This window comes from Mixophyes fleayi, chromosome 2 (genome assembly GCF_038048845.1).
Source record: "Mixophyes fleayi isolate aMixFle1 chromosome 2, aMixFle1.hap1, whole genome shotgun sequence".
In the NCBI taxonomy this organism is placed as follows: Eukaryota; Metazoa; Chordata; class Amphibia; order Anura; family Limnodynastidae; genus Mixophyes; species Mixophyes fleayi.
Genome location: NC_134403.1, coordinates 298277761 through 298293786, shown reverse-complemented (window position 1 = coordinate 298293786; position 16026 = coordinate 298277761). Strand labels below are relative to the sequence as shown.

Below are 16026 nucleotides of genomic sequence, written 5' to 3'. Positions count from 1 at the left end.
ACTTAGGCTGTGTCAGGGGGGTATTTAGGCTGTGTCAAGGGGGGTGGGTTAGGCTGTGTAGGGGGCTTATGCTGTCCGGGGGGGGGGCTTATGCTGTATCTGGGGAGGGTTAGGCTGTGTCTGGGGGGGACTTTTGACTGTGTCAGGGAGTGGCTTATTCTGTGTCTGGGGGAGGGGTTAGGGTTAGGCTCTCTGGAGGGACTTCTGCTGCGTCTTGAGGGGACTTATGCGGTGTCTTGGGGGACTTATGCTGTTTCTTGGGGGGACTTATTGAGAGGTTCTCAAATAAGAGGTGCTCAAAAGCATATATATATATATACAGCTCACTGTCCATGTGTGACATCGTTGGCAACTGAATCTCCCCCATGTTAATTTATGAATAAATTAGTTTGGAGTTTAAAATTTTGCGTCATTTTCTCTCATCATTATTGAGTTTATGTTTAAGTGTTTTTAAGCGCCTCTTAATTTTTATTGTGTATTTATCTTAGTATGGGGTTACAGAGCGCCTAAAGGCAGCCATTTCTCTTGTACAGTTACACTTGTGTTTCATTAGTCCAAACATATAGATATCTATGATTATTTCTATCACACATATTTTGCTTTATATATACATATATACTGTGTGATCTGTGTTGTGTACTGTGTTCACTAATTATTTTCCACATTTCATGTACATTTTCCAAACAGGTCCCAACATTCCAGGATCCAGACAAGAATCCAGTACCAGGCTGTGAAAGCTGCAATAACAGGTAGGTGAGAGCAACACTATTTTAATACATAATGGGTGGAATTTAATTGCCGATGTTGTGCGGACATCGTGCCGCACACATTGCCGGCAATTACAGTAAAAATTTCTGTCAAAAACTCAGCTGCAAAGTGCCTCACGGACGTTCCAGAGACACATTGTGGGTAATTGAAATCCCCCATAATGTCATGTGTAAAGAGGCGCAGCCACAGCCCATGTTGGCCACACCTCCATCAATATGTGACCACACCCCCTTCCAACAGCCGCTGCGCGGCGTCGTCCATCCCTTCTCCTGCTGTGTGCGGAAGGCGAACCAGAAAGTTGCTGTACCGGGGCCTCAAATTTCTCTTGACGGCCCTGGGTGCAGCTGCAATGGTGCCTGGAGGGGGAGGGAGGCCAGATCAGGGGCCAGGGAGGCTGGAGCTGAATTACTCCACCATATTTTGCTACAGGCCTGGAGTTGTAGTGTTCTATCCCTGTTGCAGTGCTGGAATATATTAAAGGTTGACTGGGTGTTCATTTACAAGTGCTGTTTATAATAAAGTTGCCCTTTCTGCTTTACATCAAGACATAACTGGCTATAATGATAACTACACTTGCTATAATGATAAATATACTGCACTGTTAGAGCTACATCAGATAAATTAAAGCAGAAACATCATGACATGGAAAACATTTATTTCTAATGATGCCTTTTAAGCAGCATCTAAACCTCCCATAATGGTATCCAGGACCCTTAGATTTCCTGCCACCTCTTACTGAAACTCCCTGGGGAAGGAGGTCATTAATTACAGTGATTCTATTAGAATTCTATTAAGTGCAATTCAACAGTCCTATGTATAAGGGACATCTTACAGCTGAGTAGGGGAATAATAACATACAAAATAACTGTATGATTAGTGGGTTCTGACAACATAACTCACTGATTACAATGTGTATTAGCAAAACATTTTATACATAAATAATATATATTACAAGTTGTTTATAAGCGTAGGCTGAATTGCTTTTAATTTGGGAATCCATAATGATTTTTTTCTCAATGTGTTGAATATCAGCTGATGCACTACTGGGATGTAATGATATTGTATCCATAGACATTAATATAAAAGTGCCACCAAAGCACCAATCTATGAAGAAAGGGACACAATGCGTGAATGGTATAAATGCTTTAACTGGTACTGTGTTTCAAATGCCGGTCACAGTTACACATGTAGTCAGAGTGTGTCTAATTGTTAATAGCGCCCTTCTTATTCCTTATGCAGACTACCATAGATATCTGTATATGAGCAGTTCACACTATGTAAGACATATATTGTCACTTTAATCATTGTTAGGACTTAAAAAAAAGGTAGAAATGACTCATTTTGATTATTGTAGCAAGAATTTTATCATGTCATAAATGACATCCATATATAATGCTGCCCTTTGAAAGCTGTTGCATGAGACAGATGTCTCAGGTTGCCTCATTTTAGGCTCTATGCAGCTCTAGTGGAAATGTCGGGGGTTTGCACCTCCATAAGAAAAGGGTGGAGGTGTCGACGATACAACACTCACACTAAGGTATTGTTCACACCAGTCTCTCTTTTGATGAACCCAGTAAAGTTAAGTAGAAAAGGTAGTTTTTAGTTACTCAGCCAGGAGGTGACAAATACTGGCCTCTCCAATTAAATTTAGAAAGTATATTTCTTTTCATTTATATTAACCTATCCTTAGATTGCCAACACCTGTATTTAGGAGTGGTGTTTTTATGTCTCTCTAACACATGGAGTCATCCTCCTAAGGAAACGTGCATGTCCTACAAGAATCTTATCTATGATATATAGAAACTGTCTGGCTGAAATATAGCTCAGTATTAGAAGCATGAGACAAAGGTCATGTAAGTTAAGCAGTTTCCTCAACAGAAATGAGCTGCAGCAGTTTGGTGCTTCACAAATGGTCACAGGCAAATGGCTCGAGGGAAAATTTCAGCCCGTATTTAAAATATTGTCACTTGAAAGTTAAGTCACAACAATGAGCACAGACATTTGTGCTTTGAAAACCCCTAACACAGCTGTATTGTCAGTACGCTGCATTGTAAAAGGCATCTCCCACTTCATTTCACTTCTCTTAGATGGAACCTTTTCATGGAAGCGCCTTAAAAGTGCAGTTTGTTATATACTTATAAAATGCATAATAAACAATATACAGTACTTCAGACACATGCTGTCCTTCTTTATATAGCTGTTCTGCCATCCTTGTCTATCTATCTATCTATCTATCTATCATCAGTATGTACTGCATATAATATAATAAAATAAATGATATCTGCATATGAATCATTTCTCTATAATTTAAAGCATAAACACATATGTGTGTTTTCCTACTTTCACGCACTACATTGTACAGCTCACTGTAAGAAGTGAGCCAGTTACAGGTTGAATAAATATAATTCTCATATTGGTATTATAAATTGCATAAATAGTATTTTTACTCTTTGTTCTTGTTTTTTTGCATTTAATAACCTTAAAAAACTCTCATTTATATTAATGTACTATTGGTGCATCCTGTTTATCTACTTATGTTTTAATCTTTTATTTGTTGTACTTCTAGTGTATCGTTACATTGATGTACTTTCTCTCTCTAGTGGTGCTAAGTAATTACATACATGCATTCATGTACTTTGGATATGTGTAATTTACAGTTGCAGCTCCCTCTTCTGTACAAGACAACCAGTGAGCCACACTCAGTTTGGCAATTGTGCGTCCACTTCATTTGGCGATGTTCCTAACTGTTTTGCCCATCAGAATGATGAGAAGTAGAGGCACAAATTTTAAATGTATGAATTTTATAGTATACAATTCTATTCTCATATTGAACATTTACATATGTATAATTTTTTTGTATTCAAATCGTTCACAATTGTGAAAATTGATTGGCTTGCATCCTTTGTGAATCATATGTGTGTGTATATATATATATATATATATATATAGGAAAAACAACTGAGTGACACACTTTTGCTGATAAAAATAAACTAGCTACAGATTTGCAACCATTTCAAACACAAGAACTCCAAAACATGAAGTTCAGAAAACGTAAAGATGGAACACTTGCAAAAAAACTACACAGAAATAACTGTAAGCACTCAGACTACGAGGAATGCCCTACATCGTGTCTAGTATTTCAGTGAAATACCTAAGAGAATGTAATATTTTCTGCATGTCATCTTGGCAGGCAGATAATCTGAGTTCACTGTTTCACTCATTAAAAGACAATGTTTATGGTGTGTGTGATTCATGATATGCTACCCCACAGCTAGCCAAGATCTTTCCCAATGTTGTGGAAATAAATGTATCACACATGTACACTGCTAGTTTTAGCTTTTCAGCTATTGCCCCCAAAAGGTCAACTAATAATTATGTGGATTTCATAGGTTAATAGGTGAGTGCAGATATTCTTTTCTCGTCTCAAATAAAATGCAGCCTTTCAGTGTAAGCCAATGCTGACTTATCAATGAGCGGCCTGAGGCTAAGAGCGAAGCATGAGGTAAACTTATCATCTCTGAAGTCATCTCCTCTTAGTTTTTATTACTTCAGCATGTTGAGAGGGACCATTCTAAGAGGTGGCATTTGTCACTATAATACCCAACAGGTGCTATTCACTTCCACACAACAATCACTGTCTGGGACTCTTCAGCAGACAAAATAAACAAATATTTAACACAAAATAAACACTTTGATCCATTCCAGTAAAATGTATGCACACACTTCTTAAACAAACGTGAGCCACAATCAGGTCAAATTAAACCATATTTAATTTACTGCAATTTTATTTAATGTGAAATGGAAAAAAATACCAGACTGTACCAAACTGACTTGAACATGACTAATTGTTACAGTAATATAATTGTTATACTGCTAGAAAGACCAGTGGATGAACCTTAAATCTGCTCATAGCTGGGTACAAAATAAATTACATCAAGTATTCAATTAAAATGTATTTAGAAATAAAAAAAAATGTTTAAAGCTAAGATTTTCAGGGAAGATCTCAAGTGTAAGTGAATAACACACAAAGGTGACCCCCCCCCCCCCCCACACACACACACACACACATCACAAGTACAGGTTCAGCAGATGATAGTGCACGCTAGTCTTCTAGCAGTAAAATAGTTAATAACCACTTGAAAGGTGTAAAAAAAATAAAAAATTTAATTATTTTTGCATTAGTTATCAAGTTACCTTTTGAGTAATGCAAAGTTGTCTGTTGTGTCCAATGTGACATTATTCCCATTATGGGAATAATATTTGCTCAGTCTAATATTTGCTAAATATTCCCAATGGAATAAGCATCACTTTTTTTCTTTCAGCTACATTATTTGAAAACCAAGAAAAAAATCCGAAACTTATTGACACACTAAAATCAATGTCAGACTGGATTCGAACTCAGGATGTTGCAGTTGGCACCTAAGGATGGTATGCATCTCTGACAACAGTACCCTATTACTGTAATTGAAACTGTCAAAAGATATAGTACTATATAAAAAGGGTCACTAAAGCAAATACTAACAGTCATCTACTGATATAAAGACACAGACGTTTGTCAGCACTAAATATTACTGTATGCTGTTACTATCTCTGCACCAAACTGATATAAGTAAGCGATAGAAAATAGTAATGCATGCTATGTAGGTGCAGATGGGCTCGAACTTGCAGCACATAGTTGTACCTGAAAGTGCTTGAAGAAGGCAGAGATACGAGTGATATGCAGACTCAGGCACCTGGATGTGCATCTTGCTCTATAGACACTCAGCGTAGAGAACGACTCATCCTGCTTGCGAGAAGAAGAAGCAGCAGCTGAGTTGGTGGCAGAAAGGCTGCCCCACAGCAAGATAATCCACAGGAAAAGGGTCATAGAACAGCCGTGATCCTTCAGCAACATCTTGTATAAGAGATCAATCAAGGAGAGGATGGCTCTAGCTTCCCTGTGCTGAGCAGACTCAGTGGGAAGGGGATATAGGCATGGGTGCTGCACAAACTAAAAAAGAAAGTTCAATCATTCAACTCTATTTGGTTTTTGCTGTAACACTCCCACTCCTCCTGCTGCTGATTCTCACCACTCCTCTCCAGGCAGCTGCACCTCCTGAGGGTGGAACCAATCTGACAGCACCTATTCTCATTGGCTGAGAAAAGGAGATGATTGACACCAGCTTGGTTCATTAAAGGAAGGAGAGCCGTATTGAATTAGACAGATGACAAAAAGTGAAGAGATGCGGAGTTTATTGTGTTCTTTACATGAAAGGGAAGAGAGAAAGAAAAATAACAGCAGAATAATGATGGGGAAGAACAGTATACAAGGACTAGTGCAATACTAATATACATATTAGCATAAGCAGACTAAATAGACATATTGTTATGTATATGTTCTTATGCAAAGGCAACCTACATCTACTCAAATGGGCTTGTTTTGTTTGTTTTTGTAGTAAAAATAGTTTATGTAGGCCATAGGGGCTTTAATTAGGCTAATGTAAAAAGGGGGAAAACCCTGGTGTTTTTTAGTTGCTATATGTTAAATCACACAGTTGAGCTGTGGTATAATGAGGCTTCTTTAACAACACACTACAATGTGCACAAATGTATTGTAACCCGTCAGATTATAACTGCCATATTTCAAGCACAGGTTACAAAATGAAACTACAATACATTTGCGCACATTATACTATAACCCATAGGATTGCTATGGGTTACAGTATATTTGTTATTTGAAAGAACCTCTCATTTGGATAAGAGAATGGTGCAGGGAAAGGGAGTATGCCCATAGCCAATGTAAGGGCGTGCCAATCGCGAGCACACAAGGCAGTGTCTGATTCAAGCTCTGGGCATCTCAAAAGTTCTTGTTTTTCAGTCGTATCTCTTGCTCCAACTACAAGTCTAGCCTGAGTACCGATTATAAGTGTTGACGACTGTGTATAACAGGTGTATGCAAGCAGGAGCAACTGCTAAAATGATTTTTTTTTATGTACATTAAACAGTAACAGCATCCTAATAAATGTATTTCATGATTTTTTTTTTTACATTTATAATGTTTTGTCATTAATGCCTATATTATTAACAGGTGACTTTCTTTTTGTGCGTTCTGTTGAGAATTTATATTCCCCATAGGTATTGGACCAGTCCTGCAGTGTCTTGTCTAGTAGAGCAGAGCAGAGCAGACCTGCACCCGTATTTTTCAGTGCGCATATCTTCAGATCCGCTCCTTGTTGATTTCAGGCATGTCCAGACCCGAATTACATGGGTTCTGAAACAAACATATATTGCGCTCAGTATGCGTGCCTTGAGGAATCAGGGCCTTAGTTTATTTGCAGTGCAAGGCTAGGATCAGGGCCAGCCCATGTCTTACACGTGCCCTGTGCAGAGATCACACTTTGTGCACTTCCACAATAGCAAAAGCATAATAATATTCTACAGCAAACTGACTGCATGTGGGGATTAACAATGTAAGTTTTTTTGCAAAATGGGAACTGCACTGACTTTGTATGACCTAAAGGGCTATTCATGCAGCTTACATGGAATATATCCAATCTGTCCTGTTCTTTAGTAGGAATTGGCTTGTTTATTTGATTAAAATATATATATATATATATATATATATATATATATATATATATATATATATATATATATATATATATATATATCTAAGGTGTTCTACAAGGATGCTATGCAATAATAATTGTCTCTTTTGCAACTGCGATATTATTAGCCCCAGAGATTGTAGTTTTGTTCTCACTGTAACAATAACTGCACAGTCTCAGCAATATAAGAATGCTGTTGTACACAGATGTTATTACATTGATCTGTTCAGAGAGGATAACCTTGCAACACAACACTGTGATTAACCATGCGATCTGTCTAAGGAGGAAGCTAAATTAGATATTGTAATCCAGTGGTAGGGAAGAGTCTTGAGGTCGATTCGGTTGCATACTGTATGATGGTAAATGATCCTGTTCATCCAATTTTATGAATCTGTACCAACAGGACAGTAAATAAAAAGTAGCTTATGACCTTGCAAAGCTACACGCAATTGATTCTTAGCGGATAAGCAGCTGCAATTAAGCTTTGGGTGCAAATATGGATCAGAAACAGAATATCAAATTTATCTTTAAACTACATAACATTGTTGCTCATCTGCTTTTTCCAAAATGTGTATCAGTCGCTGTTCGCAGTGCTTTCCCACCTAACTGTGCCTGCTCTGGATCAAGGAGAAAACAAGGTTAGTGACAAACAAACACATATCTTATAACTACTCCTTAAACGAGGGTGGGAGGGAGGGATTTTGTGAAGAAAAACTGAAGCTGAATAACTGTCAAATGAGGGTTTATATAACCTCACCTTAACCACTCCCCCACCAACTCTCATTGGCTAATTCAAAACTGACTCTAAAAGTCAACACTTTCAGGTAAGTGTTAAAGACCATGAGCCTGTTTCATTAAAGGACGTTAAGTAAAAAAATTGAGTAAGTAGTCTCCTGGACAAAACCATGTTACAATGCAAGGGGTGAATTAGTTTTCTATTTTGCACATAAGTTAAATACTGTCTGTTTTTTCATGTAGCACACAGATACTTGATAGCTTATTTGTTCACTGGCATTTAAAGTTGATATTTGTGTGCTACATGAAAAAACAGTCAGTATTTAACTTATGTGCAAAATAGAAAACTAATTTGCACCACTTGCATTGTAACATGGTTTTGTCCAGGAGACTACTTACTCAAATTTATTACTTAATTTCCCTTAATGAATCTGGTCCCATGAGCCCAAATGTATTCGTTTAAGTATGTTCGGCTTAAAATGCCTCTCTTGTCATAAGCATCACAGTGTAGTTGTATTCTCTCTTGTCATAAGCATCACAGTGTAGTTGTATTTCAACAGCTTTATGAACATTACATATATATGTTTAATTCTTTTCTTTACCTGTTTCTAATGAACATGCATTTCATAATGTTATTTTAGAAAAAGAAGTGCAAATGTGCAGCAACCCATTAGCAATCAGCAATTTATTTTGTTTGGTCTAATGAAATTAAAAGGCAATTTATTATTGTTGGTAAAAGCACATTTGCACATTTTCTAATACAAACCTTAATGTATGTAAATATATTCATAGTTGCCTGTAAACAACCCATAATATAATAATTACTGTATTACAAAAGTATTATTAACTAACTGGATGCGCATTCAGAAGCATTCTTTTGTTGTGGGACTTGCGCATGTGGCCGAAAAACACTTAAAGGACAAGTGCACTTTTGGTTGTGTCTTTTCTAATCTTAGCTGCTTGCTGCCATAGAGTGCTGAGTGGAGTCTGTGTATGAAGTCACACAGCTTTGAATATTCTTGCTATCCTTAGGTTGCATATCTATTCTTTATCTGGCCTGGTGGAGGTCTAGTGTCTAAGCCCTATACTGTTCCTGTGGTCTGGACCAACATAAAGAAAACAGGAATATCCCAAGCCACAGGACTCCAGACAAATTCCACCCAGCACTCCAGGAAAACAAACAGCTAAGTATACCTTTTTATCATGGGCATAACATATCTATCTATCTATCTATCTATCTATCTATCTATATATCTACCTAATATTTATCTATCTATCTATCTATCTATCTATCTATCTATCTATCTAGTTATCTATCTATCTATCTATCTATCTATCTATCTATATATCTACCTAATATTTATCTATCTATCTATCTATCTATCTATCTATCAAATATCTATCTATCTATCTATCTACATCATATCTATCTATCTATCTATCTATCTATCTATCTATCTATCTTTCTATATCATATCTATCTATCTATCTATCTATCTATCTATCTATCTAAAATATATCTACCTTCTATCTATCTATCTATCTATCTATCTATCTATCTATCTATCTATCTATCTATTAATTCTACAGTATTTGCATAATTTTACCCAGAGTTTCTAAGGTGAGGTTTATTCCTACAACCTTTAATTCTGTGGGATAATACTAGTTGGTATAAAGCAGAATAGCTTATTTCTGCATTATTTAATTGTAGAATCTTAGGCTCCATGTAACCTATCTTATTCCAAGTCTTAAGGTCAGGGCCGGATTAACGGAATGGAGGCCCCTGGGCTAAGGGGGCCCCCATTCCCCTGTGAGGCCCCCCCCATTAGCAGACTGGCCCCCCTGTTAGCCGACCGCCCCCCCCCCCCCCCCCTCCAAGCGCTTACCTTCTCCTGTCACTGCAGTCCTCCTTCCGCGGTGCGCTGTAAGCTGCTCACTGAGGAGATCTCGTGACACTCTCGCGAGATCTCCTCAGTAAGGAGATTATTGAGCGCCGGAGAAGGAGGACTGCAGTGACAGAGCTCAGCATTGATCGGGCCAGGGGCGCCCCCGCCCCTGTCCCGATCAATAATTCTGCTGAGCTCTGTCAAGGGCCCCCTGGATGCCCGAGGCCCCTGGGCTGTAGCCCAGTTAGACCTCGGGTTTATCCGACCGTGCTTAAGGTTCAGGGGCGGGCTGGGCCGGGGGGCAGGGGGGCATCGGGCCCTCGGGCCGCTCAGTCTGACAGCTATTTGGGCCGCCCCCCCCCCTGTTGAATACAATATTTAATGAATATTACACGCGCCTGCATCGCGTGTCATGTGATGCAGCCGCCTGTGCGCCCCCCGGGCTGAACTTTGCCAGCCTGCGCCTGTTAAGGTTCCACTGTTTATCTACCAAACAAATCCATCCTAAAATAATTTTAATTCATCATCTGTAAAAAGCTATTTTTATTCCGAAATACTAATGTCATGAGATGTAGGTAAATGAGATAAGGTAATGAGGTAATTTAATGAGATTTTGGTGGCTAGAGTTGCACAAACAGCATCAACATGAGCATTGTTCTCACCACCTCTTTATTTTTATGAAGTTCTTCATATACATGGGTAGATTAGCACAGATATTGTCTGACAGAGGCTGCTTACACAGCACATGTAACCTATGCAATGTTTAGATCGTAATTGGAAAATAAATTTGGTAAAGAGGTATCCTAAAAACTTCTGCAACCACAAAATGGTTTTTTTCCTGAGAGTAATATAACATATATTTTAAAGGTTTTGCAAATTAAAGCAGCACTCCTAGGTAGGGTGAAGAATTCCCAGCATGCTATTCACCATAACCCTGGGGGCTGAGTCATGCAGCCATTTTCTAGTGGCTCTATGGTTTGTCTCACAGTCCAAGCTGAAAACCGTAAAGGGAATGTGAGTGGGAGGACTAATTATAAGCCGTAATGTTTGTTTCACAGAGATTGCAGCTTCCGGTTGGAGCTCCTGCTCACACCTTCCCCTCACAATCATGGTGAACACAATAACTCCCATGGTAAAGCAGCTTCAAACAATTTTGATTTCAGTCATTAAGTTCAGAAGTTTACATTTAAATGAATGTAATTTTTTATGTCAAATATATAATATCTTTGAGAACATATCATGATAGTGGTATAACGTACTGTTTTAGGAGTAGTTGCCCGACTCCCTCAAAATTACCTTGTGCAGTCATTTATTTGACATGAGAAGGACATTTTAGTATAGACACACATTAGTCACACTTTTCTTGTGTCCACGCAAACATAAGTATATTTAAGAATTTTTATTGCCACTATAGATGAGCATTAAATATCTGCCTCGTTCTGCATTTGGCTGTAAGATTTCACACATTTCTCCGTGCAGAAGTGTGCCCAGTTCTTTTCCAACCAACCCACAAAGCAGAATAAATTCACAATCATTGTTCTGTTTTATAATTTCCAGGAATTCCGGTGTGACATATACAGTGAGAAATGGTATTTTACAGAATGGCAAAATTAAAATGCTACCTTGGCCAAAAAAACTGTATCGCTGCAAATCTCAATTGGATCAAAATTCCAGCACAATTTTGTTCATCTCTCATTTTCAGCATTCAGACCTACTTACAACGCCAATGCAAAAACATCACATGGAGCTTAAACTCATACACACATGTGCACATGCAGTATGTGCAGGTAGGAACTCTGGCACAGCGTGAGCTAAGTAACAAATTAATTGGTAAATATACCAATGTCACAACCTATTACAGAAAAACAGATTGTGCATCATGTGTTATGCACTAAACTATGTAATGCAAGTTCAGCCAGGAGACACTGTACAGGCTGTAATGTATTAAATCTGCAATAACATGCATACTGTACATTGTTAGATGATGAACCTATATTTGTAACCAAATCTGTCCCTTGGTATATTTATACAGCCACACAACTTTAGAACTCCTATTTAGAGGCACATGAGCTACATCCCCCAACTGTTGTGTCTGATGTGTACTAAGCAGATCAATTTCTGTCACAGTTTGAAAGTGTACATGAACTGTCACTCTGTTGTGTTAACTGATGTACCCAGACAACTGTCTCTCATTTTCACTAATCATTAATAAAAAGTATTGTTTACCAAACAACATGGTATGACATCCTCTGTTTAATAAAAGTTTAAGCAAAGTGATTCTTAATAAAATGCTTTTTAAATCATGTTTTAATCTATATAGCACCCAAAAAAACTTTCACTTTCATGAAGCTGCTGCAAAATTGACCAACAGAGAAAATGTGCTGTTGGTTGCAAAGTTACAGGTCATCTGTGCATCATATTATGAAACGGGCTGTATACTCTCCTTGCAGGAAATTCATATTGGGAAATTTTTTAAAAGGGGTCAATGCCAGAGAGAGTGGCGCCAAGTTTCCAGCTGATGACTGTCAAAAGAAATGACCGGCCTTTACCGCACAGCCCGTTTAAATCACTCTGTATTCTGATGTTTGGATGTTGAACAATTTTAGAGGACACAATATTGTAAGGGTGGTATAAAACAAGCACTTGAAATGCTAGTGCACTTCCAACTAGAAGCGTTCAAGGTGCTCAGTACCTTCTATGCTGACACATTGAATTTAAAGGTGAGTGCTTCTCCTCTGTCGTAATTACTCTCTGAAGATGCTGCAAGCAAACTATTCTACTATTCTAGCTATTCTTCCTGAAATCACTAGTGTCCAAAACTCCCATCTGACGCCACCCTAAGACTCTCACTGTTTCAAAGCTAGAAAATCAGCACTTGCCTTTAAACAATGTTGTTAAACCCAAATTAAAACATTTGGGAATATTCTTTCGAAATTACCCAAATCATGTTTATCAAACATTTTAAGTTTTTCATTTTACTTAATGAAAAATCAAAGTTCTGTGAGAATGTGCTAAATGGAAAACATATAAATGATGTAATACACATTTTGTACGACTATGTTTTATTACATTTCTATTAGCAAGATATTTTGCACAACAGTACATTGCATGCTTTGCTATTAAAGACACACATTGCCAATTTTAATCATTCAAAAACGGTACACTAAACTTTACCTAGGCTTATACTGCTATAAGACAGTGTAACATATACAGGTTCTGCAAATGTGTGTAAATATTTTTAAATATTAATTCAATGCTCCTCTTAATACATTTTTAGAATGTCATAAGAGTTTCAGCAGCTAAGCTTGAAACTTGCCGATAGCATACGTTTAATAGTAGACAGCTCCCCCTGGTGTCTTTAAAAAGATTTACAGATTAGAATGTTGAGTTAGTAAAGTATAGAAAAATATGTTTCAAGGTTATTCTTTATTTATTCTGTCTGAATGAATAGACATTGAAAGTAGGTGTTTATGTAATAAGTGATTGTAATAATAACCTTAAATTGATTGTATAAAAATCATTGTAGGCAATGTTGTCTAATTATCCTGTACAGTATAGACCAGCGCTTTGTGTAATTACTTATTAATAATATTCTTCTTGTATTTTACAATTATGTGGTGATTATGTACATGTGTGTAGTTGGAGAGTTGCTGCACCGGAGGCTCTACTCTCTCTTGGCCGCCTTGTCTTTGACCCCATGTGCAGCCCATACCTTTATTATTCACAGAAAACTATAAAAATTTTAATAATATCAACTGACTGCTAAGGAGTTCACTGTCAATGTGCATGTGATTATGTGCAAAGTGTGCTACACTATTTCAGTAGGTGCTTGGTATCCCTGGCAATTGTGCTGCATGTTTGTTCAACTCCTTCTAAAATGCATTTTAAAGTAATCCCATTAAAAGAAACACATTGACATCTTTAAAACAGCAAAACAAAAGATTTCTTTCCCCCTTCACTGGAATGACCTCCCTCGCTCCATCCGTCTCTCTCCCAATCTGTGCTCCTTCAAACGGGCACTTAAAACTCACCTGTTCCTTAAGGCCTACCAACCATCCATTTAACCTCTCATCTCTTCTGCTCATCCTCCCTTGACCCCTCTTCTCTCTCCCCTTTGATTCACTGGCTCCCTTTTGTGCCTGACTTTGTTTACCCTCCCTTAGGATGTAAGCTCGAATGAGCAGGGCCCTCTTCCCTCCAGTCTCCATACCTGTTCTTCTGCTCCGTCTCTACTGTATCTGCCCTCCCGGAGTTTCTGAAGTACTGGTACTGTGTGTTTATTGTTTTGTACTGTTCTACCCTGTATAGTCTACTGTATAGTCTACTGTTTGTACTGTGTGCGGCGCTGCGGAAACCTTGTGGCGCCCTACAAATAAATGATAATAATAATAATAATTTCTTTGTGTTAAAAACAGAAAGTCAGTTTTAAAATTCCATTCTGCTCACTTTCCCTAAAGCAAGAGAAGCAAGGGATCAGTTTTCTTCTTAAACTAATAGAATGGCTGTTCAGTCTGTCTCCTCTCTTATCTCTATTAGGAAAGCCATTGGCATTAAAGCAAGTAAGTTGAGGGGAGACAGATAAAAGGGAAAATGTTCTCTTATAGAAACCGTTAATCGTAGTCACACATCCCTTTCTCTGAACATTTAATACATGTATAATTTATTTTTCTTTTGTGATTTTTCGTGCATGTGCATTATGACATCTTGGTGAAGAATTGCTCCATGGAAATGATCTTTTCTAGTCCTGAGACATTTTTCCCCACCGAGTTATTTGCCATTTTCTTCATGCCGCATAGAATTGAATTTGAAGACTGCAGCTTATTGTCACTGATGGATGACTTCCACCAACATACTTCAATAATCAGTAATCAGCTTACAGTGATTTAAAAATGTGTTTCAACAGCTGTAGACAGAGAAGCAGATCACAGCACTGAGGCTGAACATAGCCAATTTAATTTATCAACAGTGAAAATTAAGTTTTGAAGGCGGTAGATGGTGAAAGTGAAGAACATCATAATCATGTCCAAGAAAAGGCATGAAACAGACAGTTTTAGGGGTTGATGCAGTAAATCTTGAAGGATGTGTGTATAGCTCTGGTTTCCTCATTAACATAAGATGACTGCAAGAAAACAGACACATTGCTAAAACCTGTGTTATGCTCTATTACCCGGAACTAAATGCAGAAAACATCCTCAATTAGCTTAGTGAGCTTCTTAAAAGGCAATGATTCAATAAGTTTAAAAGGACAACTTGTAGTGCCTACCAAAAGAAATATACTGTACTATACTCAATTAGTTTACTTCAAAGATGTCTGACCTCACCAAGACACTCATGCAGTCAGCAGGTCAGAAGCCATGTTCCATGTATGTGTGAGAAAGCTCCTCGTCAATAAAAGACAAACGCAGGTCACTTCAGACATGACTAGAAATGTATTGTCCCCATTTGGAAATTGTCATGGGGCCCTCTATGCACTAGAGGGCCCCAAAACATACTCACCACAATGTCTGCTCCATCCTCAGTCAGTATCTAATAGGGCACCATACAAATTGCATTGGTTGGAGTCTTGCACATTAGTCTGAGCTATGTATATAGTCATTTTTTCCTCATTATTTTCCAAAGTATATGACTGTCTGGATGAATTTGTTATAAAGCCATATTACGTTTGTACTTTAAGGCACATTTTTTCATCTGGGACAGGGCCTCCTATGCCGCAGGTTCCCATAGTAGTTGCATGTATAACTATAACTATGTTACACCCTTGCAGATGATGCTGCTTCCAGCTTAATAACACAAACAAATTATTTGTCACTTATCTATTCATAAATTTCCAGGCCTACCTCCTTAGACACTGGGTGCTAGTTCATTTAAACACATTTAAGCACCTGCCAGTGAGGGTTGCATATGCTTGGGCCATCCTTACTGACATCACTGGCCTTCACTATAGAAATCCTATGTCATGGTCTACGGTCTACTCTTCGCCCGAGCAACAGTTGTGTTTAAGTGAAATTCTGAGTCTGCTAACTGGTGTCCGTTTGACCTCACAAGTGCTC

General features: G+C 38.0%; 1 protein-coding gene across 1 annotated transcript in view; it reads right to left on the bottom strand.

Moving 5' to 3' along the window:
- ANOS1 (anosmin 1) overlaps positions 1-5808 on the bottom strand; it is a 174087-nt gene extending 168279 nt beyond the window's left edge. The window contains exon 1 of the mRNA XM_075196468.1: positions 5450-5808. Coding sequence (XP_075052569.1) covers positions 5450-5662 — 213 coding nt within the window. The 5' untranslated portion in view covers positions 5663-5808. The remainder of the gene's footprint in view (positions 1-5449) is intronic.
- Between the last annotated feature and the right edge of the window lie 10218 nt (positions 5809-16026).